Consider the following 25,626-nt stretch of genomic DNA (forward strand, 5'->3'; position numbering starts at 1 on the left):
GGAGGGGCCCTGTCCTGGGTCACTGTCTGTGGCAGCGCCCCCTCCTGGATCGGAGGGGTGCAGGAGAAACCGCACGTCGCCTGGCCCTGGTACCCGCACTGGGTTGGCATCAGGCGGGAGGGTCCATGCTGAGCAACCCAGTGACGTGGATACATGGTTCCAGCTGGCAGGGCTTGGCACCGGGTGGCATATGCTGGATTGGCAGAGAGACAGGGAATGAGAGGCTCAGAAAAAAAACAATGACATTAAAAAGAAAAAAGAGAGAGTAAGAATGGAGAAATGCTAGAGAAAAAAGTGAGTGAAGGAGTGTGTGGCCAAGTGTGTGTGTGAAAAAGGTGATACCAGTGAGTATTTCTATGTGCAGTTGTGGGTGCACGCATTACATATACCACAATGGCATAATGGCATCATGTGTTCCTCAGAGTCTTTTGAGGTTCTGTAGAGGCCATACTTTATTTGTGGAAGGAAGCATTATCTAACTCATAGATAGAATTTAAGAAGGCATCCTAATGACCTACTATCTTTGCTTATTGTGAAGCATCAGATCAATGACTCTGTGCTAAACTTAGTGATGAAAAAAGGGCTCTCACAATCTAACCAGCCATGAATTATCCATTAAAAGGCAAAATGACACTGTATTTCTCCCATATGATTCACTTTATAATTCGCTGCTTAAAGTCACCACTTATCAGACTTCAACAGAGAGCACTGCAGTTCCCTGTGGGTAGAGGATCGTCTATATAAATATAAATATATATAAACATATACACCCCATGGGGCAGCAGCCAAAGCCAGTACTGACTGTGAGTTGGCAGGCTGGTTGTCCTGGCGATGAGTCTGCGAGCGTGTCAGAGTGTCCCTGGAGTTGGGAGAGTATTTGGTGAAGGCTGACGGAGGGCAATCAGGACTTGGAATCTCACACCTGCCAAAAGGGAGCACAATAAAACTCAGCCTTGAACAGTTGACGTTTATTCACTATCTCGATATCTTCATGTATATTATTACAGGTACATTATAGATTATAAATATTATTATTATTATATGTATAAAGTAAAGTGTCATGGTCTGCATGTGTAGAAGATGTAGGGATAACCCAAAGAACATGACTCTAACACAATCATTACAGTAGTACATTATAAGCCATTATGCCTGATAAAGTATTTATTGCAATGATTTAATCATGTGTCCTCTGACTGAACCCACCTTAATCCTGTAACTGAAGCCACGCTCTCATCTGATTGGACATCTTGTTCCAGCATCGTGTGGCCACGGGAACGGATGTGCCCCAGAATTATCTGGGTGTCCTCAAGCAGATGGCGATCAGGGTGGTCTCCCCCTGTCCAGTCGAGAAGGCTCTGAACACACACACACATAGGGGAGTCATAGAAGAGTCTGTGTGTTTGAGAGAGAGAAGCCTAACCTCATTGGGATTCTATTAGATTGAATAAATGTATGTAAGAAAGAAAGAAAAAGAGAAACAGAGAGAGAGAGAGAGTGAGAGAAAGAGAGTGAGAGACATAGAGAGTGAGAAAGAGTGAGAGAGAGTGAGAGACAGAGAGAGAGAGAGTGAGAGAGAGTGAGAGACAGAGAAAGAGAGAGAGAGAATGAGAGCGAGAGACAGAGAGAAAGAGAGATAGATAGAGAGAGAGAGAAAGTGAGAGAAAGAGAGAGAGATAGAGAGAAAGAGAGAACACCTGTATGATGCTCAAGTAGCTGTGGATCCTTGAGACAGGTGCGAATAGTAACGATATAAGCCCCGCCCCCTCTTTCTTCTCCTGACAACCCTGTAGCCAGCATGGACGGACAGGACACAATCATCACAACATATTAGTGTCAAATGACAACGAGTGACAATATAAGGCTTTATTGACCATGTAAAGACAAGACCAAGACAACTTTATGCTGTACACACATAAAAGAGTATGCTTAAGTCGGCGACACCTTTGTGTGGAGGTGTGTAGACCTTTCTCACCTGGGTGTTGTGAGTCTTTACTCCCTGCTGTACCTTGCCGATCTCTGCGTTGAGAATGGTTGGCAGCGTGGACACGTAGCCCAGATAGGCCTCGGAGAATGCTGCCTGTCAAAGCACAGACCACACCTGTGACACCACACTGGCAAGCAAATCTTCAATGGGCGACTACTGGCATGAGGTTGAGCCCTCAATAGCAGACTTGTCCCTTGTTAGTGAAGTAAATCTGAAAACTCGTCAACACCTTAGGTGTTTTATATGAAGTACTGAAGAGGACATTTCTTTTTTACGTCAGACTGTTACAATTACGAACCGCAGGACAACACCAGATAACTCAGTTCCCAGCAGAAAAGGACACACTAGAAAGCACCACAGAGAAAACAGCAGAAAACGCACTTTAGCTGTAGACTTGAGTCAGTGGCTGTGTGAATGCCTGTGTGGAAATCTGGCCTCCAGTAACCAAATAAAAAAAACAGCCCACAGCTCAGAGCATTGATGACTGGCTTCCTGCGTTTGTCCTGACTCTGGGAGAAAAAACTAGAGCAGCTACAAAAAAAACTGCCCAGTAACGTGGATTTGACAGTGTGAAGTATCTGCTCAGCGGTGGGTTTAGTGAAAAGAGAGGAGCGGTCGGCTCTCCTGGAGGCTAGATTCAGCAAATAAAGCTGGGTTTCCCTGTGAGGGGGGAGGAAGAGGAGGGAGGGCAATATATTTGATAGAGAGAACAGAGCTTTTGTTGTGACACTAGAGGATCCATTTTCACCCGCTGAGGCTAGTCTTTGTGTTTACTTCAGGAGTGGTTCAGCACTTCACTATGCGTTCACAATGTGTTGTTGTGCGGATTGTGTTTCTCTGTGTGAGGTGTGTGTGTGTGTGTGTGTGTGTGTGTGTGTGTGTGTGTGTGTGTGTGTGTGTGTGTGTGTGTGTGTGTGTGTCACTCCCACCCTCCAGTCTGTACTGTAACACTGTAATGTCTCTCCCAACAGCAACACACTTAAACAATGACCTCCTCCGCCATTGCCACCAAAGGTAAGCCTGTGTGTGTGTGTGTGTGTGTGTGTGTGTGTGTGTGTGCGCGTCTGTGTGCGCGTGTCTGTGTCTGTTTACCTCTCCATGGCCTGTGAGTTTGCTAAATACGTCCCCCACCAGACACCTCCACTGGTCTGCAGCCAGCCTCTCCTCCAGAGCGTTTCTGAACACCAGGTGGCGCTGCAGCATCTGCTCCACATGTCTCAGAAATACCTTTCTACCAACCAAAACATTTCACTCTGAGAGAAGGTTTTGTCACGTTAACTGTATTTCATCATCTAAAGGACACATAAGATACAGTATTCAGATAATAACTATTGTGTATACAGTATTCTGAACAGTTACATATTTTATCCAGCAGTACATGTAAACTATGGGTTAGTGTTCCTGAGTGTGAGTGTGCATATGCTTATTTAAATCAATGTGTTCATGTGTATGTTTTATGTATGATTATCTCTTACTGTGGCTCCACGTCACTAGCTTGTTCAGGTGGGGATTTGTATTTGTCATAGAGTTGGCCCAGGATGGACACGTACTCCCACTCCGACTGCAACAACTGCACAATCACCTGCTGCCTCCTCCCTGCAAAGACAAGACAGCCACAGTGGGGGAATTAATAGTTTTTAAATGCACTCTATGTATCTCTCCCTGTGCCCACACATCTGTCATATATAAACTCTACTATGAAGAGAGTTTGATTCAAATAGTCCAAAATGGCACTCTTCAAGCTATTAGAATGGGCTACTGAAATAGCCTGGTTTTCCAAATATTGTTTAGCTTTTAATATTTAATATTTTTTTAATTTGCCTGCAAAATTAGAGCCCGTTCATCTATTTTTGTGAATCTTTGATTTAAACTTTACAGTATAAGCTGCTCCCGTACCCTCCAGAGAGCAGGGGCGTGGCACCTCTCCTCCCCAGGGACCAATCACACACATGGGCACCACTTGACAATTGACTGTACCACCTGAAGAGAGAAAAAAACACATTGAAGATGAGTAATTGGATGGATAGATGGATAGGTATTTGATAGGATAGGTATGGATAGACATTTGGGTAAGATGGGTAAATGGAGTGATGGATGGTTGGGTGAATAGATGGCTAAGTAGAGTGATGAATGGGTAAATGGATATTTATTTATTGATTATATATTGATTAAACGGATGGATGAATGGCTGTAATGATGGATTGATCAGAGAATAGATGAGTGGAGAGCTGCTAACCTGTGGTCTGGCCCTGTCCTGCACGGAGGCCCTGCAGGTAGCAGTGGAGCAGCAGACCTGCCTTCAGAGACGCAGTGGACGACACCGATGTGGAGCTCCCACCAGACTGGCACTGGCACTGGCATCCTCCGTTCTCACGTTGGCACATGGTTGAGCTGTGCCCGCTCCCACTGAACACATACAATCAATTCACTGTTTTATTTTTCCAAGCATCTACTGTGTTAATGCTCACAACTGGTCATTTAAAGTGAAGTTCAGAGCTAACTCAAATTCAAACTGTAATTCAATCCACGAAGTAAAAGCTTATTGGGCAACTAGGCCAATCTAAATTTTTAAAGCATATTTGATACATTTCACTGAAAAAAGACAAAACAATAGCCTCTTGATCTTGAACTTCATTCTGATCGCCATGGTTACCTGTCTCCCTGTGTGACCACTGACTCTTGAGCACGGGCGTCAGCTGACTGTGGCGTCTTTGACTCCTGGTCTGGTTTGAAGCGGTCGCCATATAGAAGTCTAATCTGAGCACGGACCTCCTCTAGCTCTTCCTACAGCAGAAAAACGTGCAATGCAAGAAAAGCTGTAAGCAATAGCCCAGTCAGTTACACTTTATTATTTTCTTGAAGCTACACTATTTAGCATTATGTGGCATACGAGGTATTACTGATGATTAACAGCACAGGGATACTTGCACATACTTACTAAGGTACACCAGAAAGGGTTAAAGTCAAATAACTACAAGTATTGATGTGTTGTTACTGATAGATAATTAGTGTGCTACACTGTAGCCTACTTAATGGACTGGTTTAAAGTATAGTCACATAATATACAGCAGCATCAGCGTATATGATTTAGCATTGTAGAGAGCAAGAGTCTGGACTTTGTTCATGTTTCACACTGTCCATGTTACCCTGAGAGACTGCACCAGGGCCTCCAGGTGCAGGGCGCGCTTGTGGCAGCAGCTCTGGGTCTCCTGCAGCTGGCTCTGCAGTCGGCTGTCCCCGTGCTGGATGTGGCTGAGCTCCAGCAGCGCCCGCGAGAAGCCAGCCTTCAGCTCCGCCACGATGCCCTGCAGCTGAACAGCACAGCGCACAACGCAACACACACACACACACACACACACACACACACACACACACACACACACACACACACACACACACACACACACACACACATACACACACACACATACACACACACACACACACACACACACACACACACACATACACACACACACACACACACATACACACAATGTAACGCACAAGTAAAATGCAACAACAACAACAGTTACACTTGAGACAATGAAATTCGTACAGAAGAGCACATCACTGCTGTCGGTGGCAAACTTTCACCCGTATTAGGGCTGTTTACTGGTTGAAAGAAATCAATCATCATATTCAAGTGAGAGGTTGTGGGGCTCTCTCGCTTTTGACGTTTGAATACAGGGTGACATTGGGATCTTTTGGATACGTGTGTGCATTTGCTTGCTCAGCATTGTGTGTATGGCGATGAGCGGCTGTTTACTGTGGGCTTGTTATAAAGTACCTTGGAGATCTCCCTCACCAGCTCTCCCTCGTGAGACTTCATGCTCGCCGGCTCTCTTGTGCTGGGAAGGAGAGCAGCACCAAGGGTCTCTCTGCAGCACTAAATGTGTCTACACATGCATATACAAACACACACACAAAGAGAGAGAGAGAGAGAGAGAGAGAGAGAGAGAGAGAGAGAGAAGGAGATGAATTTCCTCACACTGGACAAATGTTTGTATGCGGCTTGAAACCTTCTATACACAAAACACCATGCACACATTAATCATCTTATACCTTTTATGCCTGCTTCGGGTCACTTCAGGGTCAATTTTACACTGAATTTGAAATGTAATCACATAAATAATATACATATAGTATATATCAAAAACATACAAAAAAATGTAAATGATTTCTATAGACTTTATATTTATACACTTTCATGTTTATGCTAATGTCCCAATGTGAACAAAACAAATCCTCAAATGTTTACATACCTGCACGCGCATGGAAATTTCTATAGAAATGTACCAAATATATCCAAATAGTATGATTGTTGAACAGCCCAACACTAACAAGCTCACACGGACTTGTGCGTGTGTGCGCACACAGAGGCCCTTATGGAACAGATTAATCTGTTTGCAGTCATTGCATCTGTGCTTGATCTCACACTGAGAAAACAGACCTATGAAACAGGCTCCGAGCCAAAGGTCCACCATGCTCACGAGGCATTGCAACACAAGCCTGGTTACTGATCTGGAAACAGACTTAGCCAACTGCTATATCCTATAACTAGTCCACCTACACTATAAAAACTGATTTTAAATCAACCAAGACCACCTTTTTACAGTTATGACAGGATATCCAGAGTGACTTAGAGAATGCAAATATCACAGAGATTAGCAATAGCTAGAGTTGCATGTACTGTATAGCATTTCATCTAGGAGCATCAGCACCAAAGTTAGCTGAAAGAGAGGGTTCCTGTTTTGAGACCTTTAGTTAGGGCAAATACCATTACAAAAGCCAACATTGTATCTGATCTTGACCCAGTGACCTTGAAAGTGCCAACAAAAGGCCACACCAGTGTTGAGTGTGGGCTAAGGTACCTGGGCTAAGGTACAGAGTGCCTGTCTATGACCCTGTCTATTTCTCTCCAAATCCCTATTCACAGGAGAAACATTAATGATCAGATGATCTCACACTGAGCTGCTTTGTGTTCTGTTCTCTGTCCTGAACAAGATTTCCTACCCCCAGCAGTAAAATGGGTCGGATTGGGTGTCACACACAAAACACACAATGGTGAAAGTGAACACTCAGTCGTCCACTCATTTTTCTGCTCTGAAGTCATAGAAAGTATTCATGTTACAAATGCAGGTTACATAATTTCCCCTCGATTTCCTTTCCTATCTAACAGACAAAGAAAACTGTACACTCACATTGGCAATTCTGCAGCACCCATAAACCATTCAAAATGTTTAACTCCTAAATGGCGTCTGTTTTGCCATTATGTCTTTACCTATAAGCATATATGTGTCAATAATTCATTTTTTTTTTTTTTTAAAGTACTGGCACATTGTTGGTAAAAGGCCATAATATATGACAGAAAGAATACCAACCCAGCCACAGTTTAGCTACAGACAGCTTTCAATGCGTATCACCATCTGTGTCCATGACCGAAATGATCTAAATCGAGAAAGGCCTGGAGATTGGCCCGTGTGTTCCCCCCGACAGAAGGGCCGAGCGATAGCGCGGGACCGGGTGTCTGTTTACACTACCTGAGCTGGTGCGTTGCCCTGCCAGCAACAGGAAGCGGCACGCTCGCCAATGCGCGCAACGCGGCAGGGAAAAATGGCTGAGTCGAGTCACAACCGGCCACTGCCCGACCGCCCGTCGGGCATCACACACATGGCACAAGGAAGAGGAGAAATAAAGACAGTGTGTGAGAGAGAGACCTAAAGAAAAATGAAAAAAAGGTTTGTTTAATAGCTGTTAAACAAATGGTGAATCTTTAGATTTGTTTTAAACTTGTCATCACATAATCTTAATACATGTTTTGTTCAATGCGCATTAATTGCATGTATTATTAAATAAATTATAGGGTAGAATCAAACAAAGAGACAACGTATTAATATCCTTATAGCCTAGTAATACGACTGTTACCTGAAATGAGGAACAAACGACAGAGACTCACCTGGACCCAATCACAACTTATCCCTTTCCCAGGAGTGGACTAAAAGCCATTCGTCCGTCAGTCACACACCGAAAAAATACCACACTTATCATGCCTTTAGAAAGAGTCTAACGTCCTTTCAACGATATTTAAGTCTATTCTCAATGAGAGCTTAACTCCTTTGCGCATTTAGTCGGCGTGGTGCATATATCCCTGTGGTTCGTGTGGATGTGTGAACGAACGAGTGAAGAACAGAGACAGATATCCGATACCGCTGTGGAAGGTCCCTTGAGAACGTCAGAGCGAGAGAACAGTCCGCAATCAAACCTCATTCCCAAGATACTCCTCCGGTTACTCTGCGTCCTACACTGCAGCTCTAGGAACAGAGTCCCAAGGCACCCCTCAATACGCAACCCCTTCAAGGTGTGTGCGAGGACTGTCCCTAGAACAGGAAAAGATCAGCCAACTCCTCCGGGAATCGCTCACTGTGGCAGGACTGCACTTTCTAGGCTACTAGTTATTAGCGTAGTGTAGCCTACGGCCTAGATTAGCTTTCCAATAATAAAATATCCTAATAAGATCATTTATATATGTCAAAATAGTTTCCAGAGCGGCTGGATATTTTCTCAGCACACGTGTGAACTAATACTATGCAATACGGGGACTGCTGTCCAGCTGTCACAAACACGCACAGTTCCAAATAATTGAATTCGATTCTGATTTTATTACATACTATTAAAAATTGAAATTATCAACATTGATGGGATGCATTTAGTAACAGTGTAACAGTAAGAAGTGTTTATAGGTGTGGCTTATTCATTCCTTTCGCTCATTGGCCAATGGGGGCAAAGTGAGTTTTTAAAATGCTCTCATGACAACACACAGACACAGATAGTCGTTGAATGGGCTATGGTGAATTTGGTAAGAATGCTCGAATGACTTATAATCAAATTTGCAGCTGTTTGTGGCGTTTGAAATGAATGCAGTAGATGATGAAGAAGATGCATTGCATGCATTAGTTTGCTGAGGGAAGTGCGCAATTCATCCTTGCTAACACATTTTTAAAATTACCATCTACGACTGCTAATTTAGCGTTAGCTAATCTGGGAGCTAAATACAGTCATTGGAACCGGTCCCCTTTGCAAACCTGATTCATTTGTACTTAACTGTATGTGCTTCGCCAGTAGTTGTCATTGATATGTTGTAGATTGACTGTTAATTTAGAGGATTTTACTCCCTGACGAACTGGTATGCCTCTTTGTCATAGTGGAGCTGCTGTATTGCTAGCTGTCATACTTTTAGATAAGCACGCTACCCGACAAGTATGGACAGAACACTTGAACAAGATGCGTATATCAGTCTACTACTCACAAAGTCACAATCTAGAACATAACAAGCTACGCGAGTTGTCATGGGCGCGATTCCAATGTAGAACATTGTCAGCTCACGCGTGTGCTTTATAATCGATAGTTTTAATCAATAATGAATGTATCCAAACATGAAGGCGGATCCCCAAGCGGGATTCTCTGACTTTGCGTTTGAGTGACAGCCACAGGGTCTGTTGAGATGAGGTCATAGCACAGAGGAAGGCTGCAGATTTAAGATTCGTGCAACCTTTACTAATTTTAAAGGACGAGGTCCGCGTTTGATGACTATGAAGGGGTACCATTTTTACTAGAGGACATACTCGTCATACTTAGTCCACGCAGTAGTCCTATCTGTAATTACTTGCATAACTAAGATTTGAATGCCTTGAATATGAAGTTTGCTGACATGAAAACAGAGCTAACTAATCTAAACTAACGAAAGAAAAACAGCACAGACTAACGTTGTAATTAAGCGTCCGTTTGAGTTAGGTCTTTCAGGCAGCCTAGAGCTAATGGATACATTTGACTGTACCTAGTAGTCCAGTTGACATTAATAATGGTCAGACAATTGATTTATTTTGTGAACATGCTATGCATTATGCGATCATTCAACCCCACTGTCCAAATTGTTCCATGGGTCTCCCAGCCTGCTGTCATGAGGACCACAGAGTTTGATTCATCTGATGACGACTCAGGAGATGAGCAGTGCACCCCTCTGCCGATCTCCTGGTAAGGTTCACAGTAGTAGTAAAATAACATTTATGTTTCAGCTTTGTGAAAAGTTGAGGCAATCACTTTTCCATGTCCGAGACACCCACGCTCTGAAGTGGAAAACACTCAGCTCATAGTTTCGGAAGGTTTGTGTAATCCACTGAAGAGAACTACTTCTCTCGGTTCAGTTAATATTCTGGCAAAATGTGTGATAGTTTGGACAAAGACCCACATTGTAAGGGAGCACAGTATCAGAGTTTACATTAGTGATTCATGAAACATGCCTGTGTAAATATCAGTGGGGTTATGTTCAATCATGGATGCTTGTTTTTGTTTTTTTGTTTGCGTGTTTACTCTAGGTTGTCCTTGTCAGTGGTGGAGTGTTCCCAGTCTCTGGGTATTTGCTCACTGCCAGGTAAGTTACAATCAGCCCCAGTGGTATTGAACTTAAGTGCCTGTATGGGTGTCACAAAAAACCCATACACTAAAATGGCTGCTTTTTTTTTTCCATCTTTGGCAGGATGCAAGTACAAAGACATGAGGAGGAACCTGAAAAGTGACATGGGTAGGACGACCTCCTTTCCTAGTGAATTGGGTATGGGGACGAGGCAGGGGCAGATTAGTGTGATGTCATTTCCACATTAGTTCAATACGAGTTGAATATAAATAGTTGTATGGGTTGGTATTATGTTGTTCAATTTCTATCATGATGATATCAATTCATAATTGATGCTGGAACCTCTAGTGCCTGATGGACTCTGCTATGTCCAGCCCAGTTCAGTTAGTATCTCAGTGCTATGTAATGCAACTTCAGTAGGTTTGGATATTATGTCTTCTCAGTGCAGCTGATCCATACTATTGTGTTGTGATGAAAAGTTTATAGTACAGTTTATAAAAAGAGAATTTTGAGCTCTATAAAAACAAGTTTATAAAAAAGCATGTTGTCCCAAAAGATAATTATATAGGGATGTGTGGTGAGATAGACAGAAGAAGAGTTCCAGACAGCAGATTCTAGTTCTGACATCTGTATCAGATATCACATCTTATACGAGTCTAGTTCTGACATCTGTATCAGATATCACATCTCATACGAGTCTAGTTCTGACATCTGTATCAGATATCACATCTTATACGAGTCTAGTTCTGACATCTGTATCAGATATCACATCTCATACGAGTCTAGTTCTGACATCTGTATCAGATATCACATCTTATACGAGTCTAGTTCTGACATCTGTATCAGATATCACATCTCATACGAGTCTAGTTCTGACGTCTGTATCAGATATCACATCTCATACAAGTCTAGTTCAGAAGTCTGTATCAGATATCACATCTCATACGAGTCGAGTTCTGACGTCTGTATCAGATATCACATCTCATACGAGTATAGTTCAGAAGTCTGTATCAGATATCGCATCTCATACGATTCGAGTTCAGAAGTCTGTAGTAGATATCACATCTCATATGAGTCTAGTTTTGAAGTCTTGTAGCAGATATCACATCTCATATGAGTCTAGTTCTGACGTCTGTATCAGATATCACATCTCATACGAGTCTAGTTCTGAAGTCTGTAGTAGATATCACATCTCATATGAGTCTAGTTTTGAAGTCTTGTAGCAGATATCACACCTCATACAAGTCTAGTTCTGACGTGTGTGGGTTTTCTCAGGTGAACTACAGGAGCAGGGTGTGCAGGACGTGTTTGTGTTCTGCACACGTGGAGAGCTGCAGCGCTACCGCGTGCCTGGGCTCCTGGAGGCCTACAGCCAGCACGGGCTCACCGTCCACCACCTGCCCTTCCCAGACGGCTGTGCCCCAGAGCTGCCCCAGTGCTGCCAGATCCTGGAAGAGCTGCACGACAGCCTGCAGGCCGACCGCAGGACCATCATCCAGTGAGAGAACCACAATCACACATTGGTGGATATATCGTCCCTCCAGGATCTTGCCAGGGTTTTGTTGTGATTGCTGTGGCCAAGAGTAACCACTTTTGCTGCAGGGATTTTCAAAAATTGCAGTTGAAATTGCAGTTGTTTTTAGTTAAACAATGCAGAAATTATATTTTTTTTAAGTAAGAAGGGGAAAAATGACTGACTTACTTTAGTGATGTTTTAATACTTTAAGAGCCTGTATGTGCGTTAGGGCTCCCCCCCATTTATTTAAAAGGGCCCCCCCCCATTTATTTAACTGCTCATTACAGAAACAATAACAACAAATCACTGTGCATTTAAGTAATTTAAACAAAGTCATTATAAGTATAATAACAAGGCATGCACTTTTTAAACACTGTGTGCAAAATATACCATCTTAAGAAAAGAATATATATGTATCTTTTAATTTTTTTAGACCACGTTGTAATTGCGCACGTTGCGGTTACAAAATCTTGTTTTATCATATTGCGATTTTATTGCAAATGCAATGAATTGCTCAGCCCTAGTGTGCGCAGTTATGCCTTTCAAAGGCTTGCCTCTTAATTACGTGCCACAAAAATAGATTGCCTCTGTCTGTGTTTGTAGGTGGGGATGCACCCATACCACTTTTATCAGACCGAGTACAAGTATTTGTTTGCCTGGACAAGAAGGTCCTCTTTACTTCGTACTTCAGTTCTGGAATTTTGAAAGGCTGAAATTAATCAATCAGATCTGTACATGTTGCTGATCAAATATAATGAAGTTTGAAGTATGTAAAGAAATCTGTGAGAAACACTTTAACTGATTTACTACTTTTTGGCCTTTCTAGTTGCTATGGAGGTCTTGGTCGTTCTGGACTTAGTAAGTGTAATTTCCTTATTAATGTCTTGTTATATAAAATCTTATCAGCTTGAAATGAGAGCTTCATTATGTGTCTGTGTGTGTGTCAGTCGCAGCATGTCTGCTGCTGCAACTGTCCGTCTCCATGACGCCCAACAAATCGATCGAGATCCTCCGGGAGCTGAGAGGAGGCGGAGCTATTCAGACAGTCAAGGTGAGTGACAGCTCGATCTCTGTTGAAACCTGAGATCAAGCGTTAGTGCACTCTAGTGATGGAGTGTTCATACTACAGCATATCAATTTAGTTCAGGTTGCAAACTTTATACTACAGCATATCAAGTTAAGTGTATGTCGCTGCCAAATGTGAGTCCCTGCCTGATGTGAGTATGCATGCGCAAATACAAACGGTTTACGGCAGAAGGCTCAGGAGCAAACTATCCAAGACGCGCATGCTCATACATGGTTCAATATCAACGTATCTGGCTTCTCATAACGCATAATGTAGGTTTATTTAACGTAGTGTTTTATAATTTTGTCAACGGTTTACAGCACAAGGCCTAACATCGACATATGGGGCTAGTCTTCACGCATAATGTGGGTATATTTAGTGGTATATTTAATTGTGTTGTTAACGGTGAACAGCTAAGGCTCAACGTCAACATATGGGGCTGGTTTTAACGCATAATACCGGTACATTTAATGTTATATTTAATTGTGTTGTAAACGGTTAACAGCATAAGGGTCAACGTCAACATATGGGGCTATGTTGTATTACTGTTACTAGTAATGAATGCACTGCTTAACTAATAATTCAATAAACATGAAGCTTAACATCATAAACCTTGGTGGATTTCAAACGTAAACAAATGCGCTTGTCATTCCACTTCATGCTGTACACCACCAGCATTACCTGGCTCGTACTACAAAAGTGTCGCAAAGTGACGCATGCGGACTCACATCAGGCAGGGACTCACATTTGGCAGCGACACCGTACCTCAGGTTGCAAAATCTATACTACAACGTGTCATTTAGTGTATTTTATGTGTAAGTTATACTGCCAGTGTGTTTTCTTCTATATGTCACAGGAAACACCTGCCTTAGATTAGTCTTAGACTGCACATTGTAGTCAACCTGCTCATGTACAGTCGTGGCCAAAAGTTTTGAGAATGACACAAATATGCATTTTCACAAAGTTTGCTGCTTCAGTGTCTTTAGATATTTTTGTCAGATGTTACTATGGAAGACTGAAGTTTAATTACAATCATTTAATAAGTGTCACTGGCTTTTATTGGCAATTACATGAAGTTAATGCAAAAAGTCAATATGTGCAGTTTTGACCCTTCTTTTTCAAGACCTCTGCAATCTGCCCTGGCATGCTGTCAATTAACTTCTGGGCCCCATCCTGACTGATGGCGGCCCATTCTTGCATAATCAATGCTTGGAGTTTGTCAGAAATATTTTTTTTTTTTGTCCACCCGTCTCTTGAGGATTGACCACCACAAGTTCTCGATGGGATTAAGGTCTGGGGATTTTTCTGGCCAATGGACCCAAAATATCAATGTTTTGTTCCCCGAGCCACTTAGTTATCACTTTTGCCTTATGGCAAGGTGCTCCATCATGCTGGGAAAGGCATTGTTCATCACAAAACTGTTCCTGGATGGTTGGGAGAAGTTGCTCTCGGAGGATGTTTTGGTACTATTCTTTATTCATGGCTGTGTTCTTAGGCAAAATTGTTAGCGAGCCCACTCCCTTGGCTGAGGAGCAACCCCACACATGAATGGTCTAAGGATGCATTACTGTTGGCTTGACACAGGACTGATGGTAGCGCTCACCTTGTCTTCTCCGGACACGGGCAGCCGTGGCCTACCGGTTAGGGTTTCAGGCCGGAAACCGTAGGGTGGCCGGTTCGATCCCCGACCAGTAGGAAAAATGTGGGCGGGGGAAGTGGTAGACACTGCTCTCCAATGCTCACATCCACGGCTGAAGTGCCCTTGAGCAAGGCACCTAACCCTGATCACTGCTCCCCGGGCGCCGCCAATGGCAGCCCACTGCTCCGGGTTTGTGTTACTTCACTTCACTGTGTGTGTGTGTGTGTGTGTGTCACTTCCCTGGATGGGTTAAATGCAGAGGCTAATTTCAGAGTGTGTGTGTCTACACCACCTCTGCCATAGAGAGGACTTTCACTTTCACTTCACTTTCACTTTCACTTTCACTTTCACAAGCTTATTTGCAGATGCCCCAAACAATCGGAAAGGGGATTCATCAGAGAAAATGACTCTACCCCAGTCCTCAGCAGTCCAATCCCTGTACCTTTTGCAGAATATTAGTCTGTCCCTGATGTTTTTCCTGGAGAGAATGGCTTTGCCGCCCTTCTTGACACCAGGCCATCCTCCAAAAGTCTTCGCCTCACTGGGCGCGCAGATGCACTCACACCTACCTGCTGCCATTCCTGAGCAAGCTCTGTGCTGGAGGTGACCCGATCCCGCAGCTGAATCATGTTTAGGAGACGGTCCTGGCGCTTGCTGGACCAAAACATCCTCCGAGAGCCACTTCTCCCAACCATCCAGGAACAGTTTGGTGATGAACAATGCCAAAAGTGATAACTAAGTGGCTCTGGGAACAAAACATTGATATTTTGGGTCCATTGGCCAGGAAACTCCCCAGACCTTAATCCCATTGAGAACTTGTGGTCAATCCTCAAGAGACGGGTGAACAAACAAAAAAAAAATATTTCTGACAAACTCCAAGCATTGATTATGCAAGAATGGGCCGCCATCAGTCAGGATGTGGCCCAGAAGTTAATTGACAGCATGCCAGGGCAGATTGCAGAGGTCTTGAAAAAGAAGGGTCAAAACTGCACATATTGACTTTTTGCATTAACTTTATGTTATTGCCAATAAAAGCCTTTGACACTTATTAAATGCTTGTAATTATACTTCAGTCTTCCATAGTAACATCTGACAAAAATATCTAAAGACACTGAAGCAGCAAACTTTGTGAAAATGTAAATTTGTGTCATTCTCAAAACTTTTGGCCACGACTGTATATTTCCCCTCCTGTGCTCTGTATTTGGCTCCTCTATCTGGAGTGTTTGGTGTGCTGGAATCACTCTGCTTCAAGCATTTCCATGCTTAAGACTAATCTAGTAAACATTAATAGAAATGAAAGGCTTAACTTAACTTCTAATTGTGTGAAAAGCCATCTTGTGTGTTGTCAAGTTGGTTGGTTCTTCAAATTATAATGTTAATACTTTATTATTTATTCGCATCTTTTATTCTGACAGCAATATAACTTCCTCCATGAGTTTCGGGAAAAGTTTGCTGAATATCAGGAGACCAAAGCCTTTTCAGAGAGATCTGTGTCCCGGTAACTCACACATCCATCCCAACCCTGCAGAGATGTGTCATTCTGTCTGAGGAACATCAGGGAAAACACTTCTTTGCTGTTAGTTGTGGATCAAATGCTAACTGATTGATTGTATTTGATGAGTGTTAATTTTTTTAAATTGCACTTTATAAGAAACAATGGTACTCTAACAGAAATATTTTGAAGTTTTAAACAGCTTTGCAAAAACTCACATATCGGTGAGGGGGGAACAAAACCGGTTGTAGAGATAACTTTCAGTATGCACCTTTAGTAGTAAATTATATGATCACTAAATAAATGTGAATAAAATGGAATGTGGGATAACTTTGTCAGTTCCATCTTCACTGCAGCACAAGGAAGTGCTCTCCACATACTGCTCTTGATAGAGGCATGCCTCTGCGTTTTAAATCAACCTGTACCTTTATCTGTTATTTGTCTTCTTTCTCCATTAGGTATCCTAAACTACAACTTTTAAGATACTATTGTGCTCTCTTCAATACAAACTGGTTGCCGCTTCAAACAGAAGCAGTGGTTAAAGGTCTTTGTAGTCTGTCCACCTGTACAGCTTTAACATACCCTTGGTTTACTGTCAGACAGATGATTGGTCCATGTCTGGTTAAGGTGAATGTGGTGTGTGGCGTGATGGCTGTACAATGATTTTGGATGTGCTTGTGGAGTAGAATCTGTTTATTTCAGCTCTAGTCAAGGTTCCATCACATCTGCAAGGGGTCGACATAGAAAATGGAGGCTTACTTGCTAAACCAGGGGACAGACTATCACTCCATACTGGTAGAAAGCTATTTGAAGTTCCCATCCGCTCAAACACAAACTCGCGCGCACACACACTCACACATCCTAGTCCTGACTGAATTGTCAGGTTAGAAAACTCTAGCTGTATTTGCTATGGCAATGGGACAAACACACACACGAGAATGCCATGTGATAAAAGCTGCATTCTTTTGAAAACATAAATTATATTCAAATAAAACAACAAAGATACATTAACATTCCACAGAGTCTCCAAACGACAGAATATTTAGTTTTGAACATAATGTAAAAGGAGTGTCAACCCATAGGAGTTACAATAGGGGAAACAAATAAACTGTAGAGGTTTTGTGTTTGATATCGGCTATTTTGTATTGCCTACACATACAGTGTCCCAGGAGGGACAAACACATTGGCAAAACAAATCAAGTGGCAAAACTGAAACTCGATATTTAAAAAACCTGATATTACCATGAAGAGTAACCCATGTTCAGGAACATAATTCACCATATTCATTTTCATCTGAATACAAGGGGCATCCTAATGGTCACTGAGAACAGTTCCAACAGTTTTTTCCTAAATTGGCCTGATTCTATTTTAAGCAGAACTAGCTAGGTCTTCAAAGCACACACATTGTAATGGATAGGGGATGTACATAGTTGTTGACAACCCAGATGATTGTCATCCTCCTCTTGGTTACCAACTAGCCATCACAACCCACTGCAATGCCTACAATAAGTCAAAGCTTTTTCCACCAAACGTCACCATTAAAATTAAGCATCGTTTTCTCAATATCTTCGCAAGTGTACTCATGCAAGACATTTTGCCTAATATACAAGTCATTTTATTCCCTCAGTGTCATTAAAATGAATGCTGCCATTATCAACTTCTTTAAAAATATGAATAGACTACAGATTAGCATGTCCACACTGTCTTCAAAATTGAGGGTGGGGGGGGTAAAATACTATTCACTTTATTTTAACTTCACAAATAAATGCAGCACACAAACAGAAGAGAAAGAAAAGAAAAAAAGCTAAATATCCAGGGCTATAGTGTGTTTTTAGTCCCTTCGCAACAGGACTCTTATTTTGAAGGGCTGCCGCGTCCTGTCTTCGTTGTTTAGGGGGAGATGGGGATTGGTTAAGAGTCTCGTCGCCACACTATGCAACAAAGAGTGTGTGTGTAAAGGTCCAAATTTCAGCTCTGAACATTTTTTTTTTTTTTTTTTTTTTTAAAGATCTGAGTTTTGTTGTCCTTCCCACACATCTCTTCTTCCTTCCAAGTGGGTTCTGTTTAAGAGCTGACCAGCACATAAATCATCCTGCAAGCACAAACACACAACATGACTCATATGACACATTACACACATAAACACAATGTCTCAATAGTCACTGTACACCACTCATCTATTCAGGTAATCAGGTAATCAACGCACACATAACTGACTGAAACATGAATATGCATCTAAGCGTGTATTCTGGGTAAACAAGACCACCACTGACCCGTAGAGATAGTAGAAAAAGGAGAGCAGGTAGAAGGCCAGTTTGCACCAGCCCTCCTTCTGGCAGAAGGCCAGGATGTCTGCGTTCATGATGGTGGTGGGGTCATACAGACCAGGTCCACTCATCACAGGCCGGCTCATATACCTAAGGGACACAGAGCACTTTCATTTATCCATTCATTCATGTTTCATTCATTCATTCATTTATAGATCAAATATCAGTTAGATATTATCAAATATAATGAATGAATAATAAATACTGTTATATAATATTACTTTTGTCAAGTTACATCATCATATAGCAGGCTACTGAGACACTACAGCCAGTGTCCACTGGAGCGAACAGCAAACCGACAACCAATATCACTTTCAAATAGCACATTAGGCCCAGGCACTTGACAGTTCAAGGATGCACTGATTGTTGTAGTGTGATTGGATGGGGGGTGGGTTGTGGGGCCTTACCTCCAAACGTGGTAGGCCAACAGAGGCATGTTAAGACCCAGCGTGAGCCACTCTGCTGCACACAGGAACATCACGCAGAAGAACATGTGGATCAGGTACTCTGGGAGCACCAGCTGCAAAGAACAAACAAACACACACACACACAAAACTATTTATCAGATAAATTAAACACACCTCTGCCATCACACATACATATAGACAAAAAGGATACACTCGCCACAATTCATTGGATGCATGCTTTTTTTTTCCACAACATCCCTTCTTTTCCCCCCCCCCTCACACACACACACACACACACACACACACACGTCAGGTCCAAGTGAAACCTTGCCACAAACATATACCCTGACAAACGTCTGCTCTGACAGATTGAGACAAACTCGCACAAACACTTCCACAAAGGCAATACTTGTGACAGTCCTCCTTGCATGACCCTGCTTTATTCAGTTACTCAGAGCATTCTATTCTTGGAAAGATCCAGAAAAACACATCACTTTCACATCCTGAACAATCATTTGGTTTCTCCTACTGCTGGAAATACACTGACCTGCCCTTCACCATGTAAGCCTGTCTATTGGTCCTTGGAAAGGTTTAAACCAAACGATGACAGTTGACCCTCAAACCACAGGGGCTTTCTCTGGAAGAAGCAACTGCACCCTACTCATCTCCAGCCCGCGCTTATACCAATCTGAGAATGTGACCCACTACACTGATTGCTGCCCATATCCTGCATTTATGTCTCCAAACGATTGTCTGCTCAGGAAGCCGACCAGTGGATGTGTGAAACAAACTGCAGGCTAATGTCACTCCGGTACGGGTTGGCTGAACCTGGAGGACTGTTGCTTGGCTGAGGACCACGGAGAGATTAAGAAAGAAAGTGTGTGTGTGTGTGTGTGTGTGTGTGTGTGTGTGTGTGTGTGGGGAGGGGGATGTCCAAAGAGAGAGACAGAAAGAGAGAGAGAAAAGGAGAGAGAAAGAGGGAGGGAGTGCAGAGACCACTGTTGGCTGTCCAGGTTGAATGTCCTTCTCAGGGATCTAATGATGACCTGCACAATATGCTCTGGGAACGACCCAGCAGGTGACCTTCCAGCTAACACTACCTGCTGGCCCTGTGATCACGAGTCAATGAGTGAGAGACCAGGGAACATTCTGTTCTGGTCAAACAGGAAACACTTCCCACCATATGGAAATACACATACGTATAGAAACAGTCCCACAAGGCTCAAGACACACACACATGCCCGCACTCAAAATTCACCACTTTCAAGAAACATTAAGGAAGGTACCACCACAGTCTCGCTCTCTGACACACACACAAACACACAAACACACACAGCTTGGCCATGCTGTGAGGTAGCAGGCAGGCAGCTAGGGCCCAGCAAGGCAGGTATGCAGTGAGGCAGAGGGGCCCTCAGCTCCCCAGGGGTGCCATGCAGCATGGAGACAGGGAGGCTGGGGTTGGGTTGGGAAGGGGGGGGGGGAGCAGGCAGGCCAGTGGTGGGGGGGGTGCTTCAGGACAGGAGGGTGGAGAAAGGTGGTTAGTAGTCCTGCACTGTGTATTGCCAAAGCCCAACACTAGAACACATCATTTAGATAAAAACTAAAAGATGAATTTTGCGAAATGAAGAACATTTCAAAATAAAAGTCTTAAATTTAGTATGAGCTCCTAGAACATTTTTCAAACTGAACTGTACCTCATTTTATTACATTTCAAACACATAGTGAGATCTACAAATAAAGCTGTGTTTTTCTTGGAATTTGACCGGCTGACCAATAGCATACGTTGAAGGTTGAATCACATGACCCAGCACCTCCCCATTCCCCTCTACTGTGGGTGAAAGTCACTGAGCTTTGCAGCTTGAGGCTCGGCCAGCCATCTGTCCCTCAGTCCTAAGACACTTTGCCCGAAGGATCAGAGCTTCCGTACACAATCTCATAAATCTCAACCCTACCATAGCTCTAACATCACAGAGACAGCCCAAGTGCAAGCACAGAGAATAATTACAATACTGTATTGCTGTATAACAATACGTTGTGGTGATTGCCTGCCTCCCCGCCCCCTATCCTAAAATTGTGTTTGCATTTCAAGGTGGCATGAAATTCACTATATAGAAAATGATGTGGCAGTTCATATTGATACCTCACCAGTTGGTAAGTAACTAATGGAAATGAGAGGGGGACACAGTCATAGGACAGCATTAAGACTACACCAGCCTCCCTCAAGCAGCTTATGTTTGCAAAGATGCAGTGTTCTCTCTGACTTTATCTCTCTATGGGAGGGGTCATTTTTTTTTTTTTAAAGGGACAGTGTCATTCCAGATGACTGCTTCAATGTTCCTAGGGCTACACCGAGCTTCAAAGCAGTGTTGCTAAAATACCAAATAAAGTCTCGCCTGAGAGGCCTATGACAAGTGTGTGTGAGTGTGCTTGAAAGTGTCGCAGAGAAAGAGAGAGGAGAAGAGGCTGTATACAGTGAAGGCCTCAGATGCCAGATAATAGCTCTGTGCAGATTTAGGGGCCTTGGGGATCGTTGGTGGCTCAGGCGGTCGTGTAATCCCACCCTGAAGCCTGTCTAAATCTCAGTTTAAACATCGCCCGATACGATTTTACAAACCAATAGAGCTGCAAGCCAAAGTACACACACACTTCACCTCCCCTGTGGCAAGAGCTATTCACCATGAAACTAGACAGAGTTCCAGGCCATAAAAACTCCATAGACGCACTGATTTAGGACAGATACCTAAAAACTTTGACCTATTATGAATATTATCTTGACGCTTGCCAAAGATGCCCACAATCCAATAATTCATCCTACATAGGATACAACAAACCTCCTAGATTAACTTTATTTTTGTAGAAGCTGAAGTATAGGTTCAAATGAATCTGATGACTGATCTACAGTGAGCCAATAAAGAACCTTCTGCTGTCGCTTGGATTATCAGGAGTCCCATGACCTTTTCATTCAACCTCCTGTCATTGGAACACTGGCACGTCTTAGAGGATTGATATTTTGAAGAGGCGATGTTCTAAACATGTGTCCGCAATCCTGTATGATTAATACTGTGTGTAAAACAAAGGGTAGGTTGTAAGAGATCATGCATGGTCATCGAGCGTTTGCAAGTCTTTTCAGTTGACACCCCTGGCTTTTGTGGTCACAGCAGACAGAAATCGGCTGATGTGCTCAATGAAGCTAGTCTGTGTTGCTGCCCAAGTCCTGGAAATAGCAGCCTAAATAATCAATCAAAATCTCAGCATAGAAAATGTATCCTAAGATCCCGAGTGATGTTCCAACAGCTATACTGACTACAACTGGTGACTAACATTAATTTACAGCTAAGCTCAGCAGTTCTCTCTAGATTGAGCCTCCTGCCCTTAAGCCTCATCAAGACTGGACAGCTGATTATCTGAGGAGGATCCTAGAAGGGGGGCTTGTGAATTCTACCATTGATTGCTATGGAAAAGGCGGAACCCGCTATTTAGGAAGGTGGTGCAGTGTGTCAACCCTGAACCAGACAATATAGTTCAAGGGAGAAAGCTACAGTATTGCCCTTTAGTCATGCCTCCCCAATCATTAATGATTTTGATGACATGACCACTGAAAGGGCAGCCTTCACCCATTTTCTTCTTTAGTTCAGTGTGTGAATACCTTTTGCTGTCCACTAATGACTGAACTGCATGGACTGACAAACTGATGTTGAACTTGCAATAGGCTATACAGAGTCCTGCATAGAGTCCAGAGTCCTGGCTACAGTGTGGGTTTTGTGTGGTTAACTGAAAAGACATTTGCAAGCACTCCCCTCGTGCACAATGAACTGGACTGGACGGGACACCGCATTGAACCGAGAAAACCGGAAATAGGTACAAACCTTCAAAGCAATTTTGACCCTTCTAATCTTTTTGACCCTTTCAACTGTCTTTGTGGCATTAGTGAAAAAAGGGGGGAGAAATGCGACAGAAACAACAGAAATACAAAGAGTAGATTAGAAAACCGATAGAAAAAAAAGAAAAAAAACTGAGTGTTAGTGTTGGACAGTTGACAAATTTAACTTTTGTTACATCTAGTTTATCAGCCAAATTCTTTATAACAGTGCAGAGACTTAAAGCAGAGTTTGTGTGTATTATATGAGACTCGACAACCCCCGCACCCCCCTCATACACACACACACACACACACACACAGATAAGGCAGGTACAACTGCATGGATGCTGAAGTGCATGCAATAAGGTAGCATGCAAGTTCACTCACAGGGTTTAGCGTGTTGCATTGGTCTATAGGGTTTTTGTAGTCCGTTTTCAGCTCATCAAATGCAATGATCTGCCAAAGAATAATATCAAAAAGGGTTATTTACAGACAAGGAAAACCATGTTTGTATGGAGAATGTGACTAGATAAAATGCAAGATAGAGGATACTATGCATACTAAACTAGAATGACTTAATAAATTCAGGACTTCTATTTGCAAAAGACACAATACTACATGTACGGGACATTCACAGTTGTTCACTTTAAACCACATTTTTATTGCAAAAAAAAAAAACTGTCCTAAATGAAGTTGTCTTGACATCACATCACATTTTTTGTCGAATGAATGCCTGCGTGTCACCCAAGATGTGTCACTGTATTGCTTTGGTCTGGAGCAAATTAAATCAGCCGTGTAAGGTTAGCACACTACGTGACTTCAATTTTACAGGGTTTAACCAAATCATTTCTAGATGAAATCAGGACCCATGTCTTAAAGTGGAATCAATGCTTACTAAAGCTAAAGCTTGCACCGACACAGTCTGACAAATGTCAGGGAAAGTAGCTTTGAGGGAAATATCACGGTTACTAAGGACTCGTGGCGAGAAACATAACTTTGCTTACGTTATACTCATGCAGTAACGTCAACACATTGTCGACATTCGACCAAGGCGACATTTACTGACCGTCAGCGAAATTGTCAATCAGTAAAACTGTAAGGCTATGGTATTACGTTAACGTAAACGACAAGTTATCAAGAGAGGACTCTTCCCTTTCCAGTCAAGAGCCAACAGAAACTTCTGTGGTCAAAAACAGGAACAGGTGGCCCATGCAACTTGGCCTTAAGATGTTAAGAAAAAATAACCCTCACTAACGTTATTGGACATAAGCTAGCAGCTAAATTCTAATTGCAGAACTAATTAACAGGTTACGTTAGACAACACGTTATGCTAAGGTATTATCCTATGCTCTCTATTAGGTAACTTAATGTTGACGTGGTTCACTCGGCATTCAGCTGGAACAGGATATGGTTCATTCAATACTGTGTAAGATCATTAAGCCTTTAAACACATATCTATGGATTTACTTTGGTCAGACAGAGAGAAAACCGTTGTACACTGATGAACACTGAGCTATGAAATCGTTAGCTAACTTACTTAGCTAGCGGTCTGGCGTTAAAAAGCCCGTTAGCTACCAATACAATAGAAGCGTTTGGAGGCCAGGCGTCCTTGACAACATAGTATTGTTTAGTAGAAATGATATGAGTCACTTGGAGATTATTTGCAGATTGTGAAGGAACATGGGCATAAAAACCCAGTGAATATGTAGCATTAACTGCTAAACCCACAACAGCTAGCCTGCTATGACGCTAACTAGCCAGCTGCCATCGAAAAGGCTGGGTGTGTGCCATTCATTCAGACTGAACCACTGGGCTAGCATCCCATGCTAACCACCGCTTTTTTGTTTAATCGCGACAAAACCTAGCCACGGTTTTATGGAAATGTCATTTAAAAACCCAATCACAGTTTTACTCACGTGCCAAATGGCGAAAAATATGAGCGCCGCCGTCAGCAGCAGAGCAAGCATATAACAAAAGGCCGCGAATGTGAACGCCATTTTTAGCTAATGTGGACTGTCGTCACCCCAGTTCAGCCGAGCAACGCTGCTTAGCTCTCACAGCAACGTAACCTGGAAGAGACAAGCTTCTCGTAGGCTCCGGGGAACGCGAGAAGTTAGAGAAAAAAACTGCATTGGGAGGAGTGACATATTTTATATGATGGTATCAAAGAGGCCTGAAGGAGGAGCGGTACATTGAACATGTGATATTAGGGCTGTTAAGGTCACACATGCAAAACTAAGTTATCAATTAAGTGAATTGTTGATGCATCACAATAACATTTCGAGTCATAGATTTAGGTTAGAAGACTGATTTGGGGGATAAACGCAAATCAAGTGTTTTTTCCAAATCATATAAAGATGCAGTAGTTTTTCTAGTCAAGTCAAGTCATACATACAAAGTCAAGACAACAAATTATAATTATAAAGGAATAATGAAAATATGTTTATTAATATTCTGGCACACTCTAGAATAGAATATCCTACATCTATCCATCTTCCATCATGTTCCATGAAGTTCCAAGAGGATTTTGTGAAAGTAAATGTAACAATCAAATAACATGAACAGAACAAAATGTCATGGCTGTGGATAGGGTAGGCTGTGATACATTTTCAAAGTTTTTTTTATCATCATCAAACTACAGATTGTTTGTGTAGACTACAATAGTGCACTTCAGAAATGAACTAGACGTAACGCAAAGCGTAACAAAATATGACCGCCGAACTGTTCAGTAGGTTTTGGCACAGAATGAGTCATGGTTGTCAGTGTGTTTGTGTGTTTAAATTGGTTTTGTGTGTGTAAATTGGTTTGTGTTTCATTTTTATGTATTAAAGGAATTATTTGTGATAGATTTTGAGGATTTGGTTGTGTAATGTTTTGTGTACTCATTTTTTGTGGATTGTTTTGGTATATTTTTCTTTTGCAA

The 25,626-nt window shown here is 42.5% G+C and overlaps 2 protein-coding genes across 2 annotated transcripts; one reads left to right on the top strand and one right to left on the bottom strand.

Moving 5' to 3' along the window:
* Positions 1-8,802: 8,802 nt before the first annotated feature.
* Positions 8,803-16,120, top strand: cdkn3 (cyclin dependent kinase inhibitor 3; the record flags this gene model as incomplete). The annotated part of the gene is made up of 8 exons (XM_080850084.1): positions 8,803-8,843; positions 9,936-10,018; positions 10,360-10,415; positions 10,521-10,565; positions 11,673-11,895; positions 12,740-12,771; positions 12,861-12,964; positions 16,034-16,120. The coding sequence occupies exons 1-8, from the start codon at positions 8,832-8,834 to the stop codon at positions 16,118-16,120; spliced, it is 642 nt and encodes a 213-aa protein (XP_080706210.1). The 5' UTR covers positions 8,803-8,831.
* A 686-nt stretch (positions 16,121-16,806) lies between these two features.
* Positions 16,807-24,761, bottom strand: cnih1 (cornichon family member 1). The gene is made up of 5 exons (XM_080850088.1): positions 24,620-24,761; positions 23,091-23,159; positions 18,845-18,957; positions 18,384-18,527; positions 16,807-18,202 (listed from the first exon to the last, which is right to left on the bottom strand). The coding sequence occupies exons 1-5, from the start codon at positions 24,698-24,700 to the stop codon at positions 18,175-18,177; spliced, it is 435 nt and encodes a 144-aa protein (XP_080706214.1). The 5' UTR covers positions 24,701-24,761; the 3' UTR covers positions 16,807-18,174.
* Positions 24,762-25,626: the final 865 nt, after the last annotated feature.

Source organism: Sprattus sprattus, assembly GCF_963457725.1.
Source record: "Sprattus sprattus genome assembly, chromosome: 13".
NCBI classification, from domain to species: Eukaryota; Metazoa; Chordata; class Actinopteri; order Clupeiformes; family Clupeidae; genus Sprattus; species Sprattus sprattus.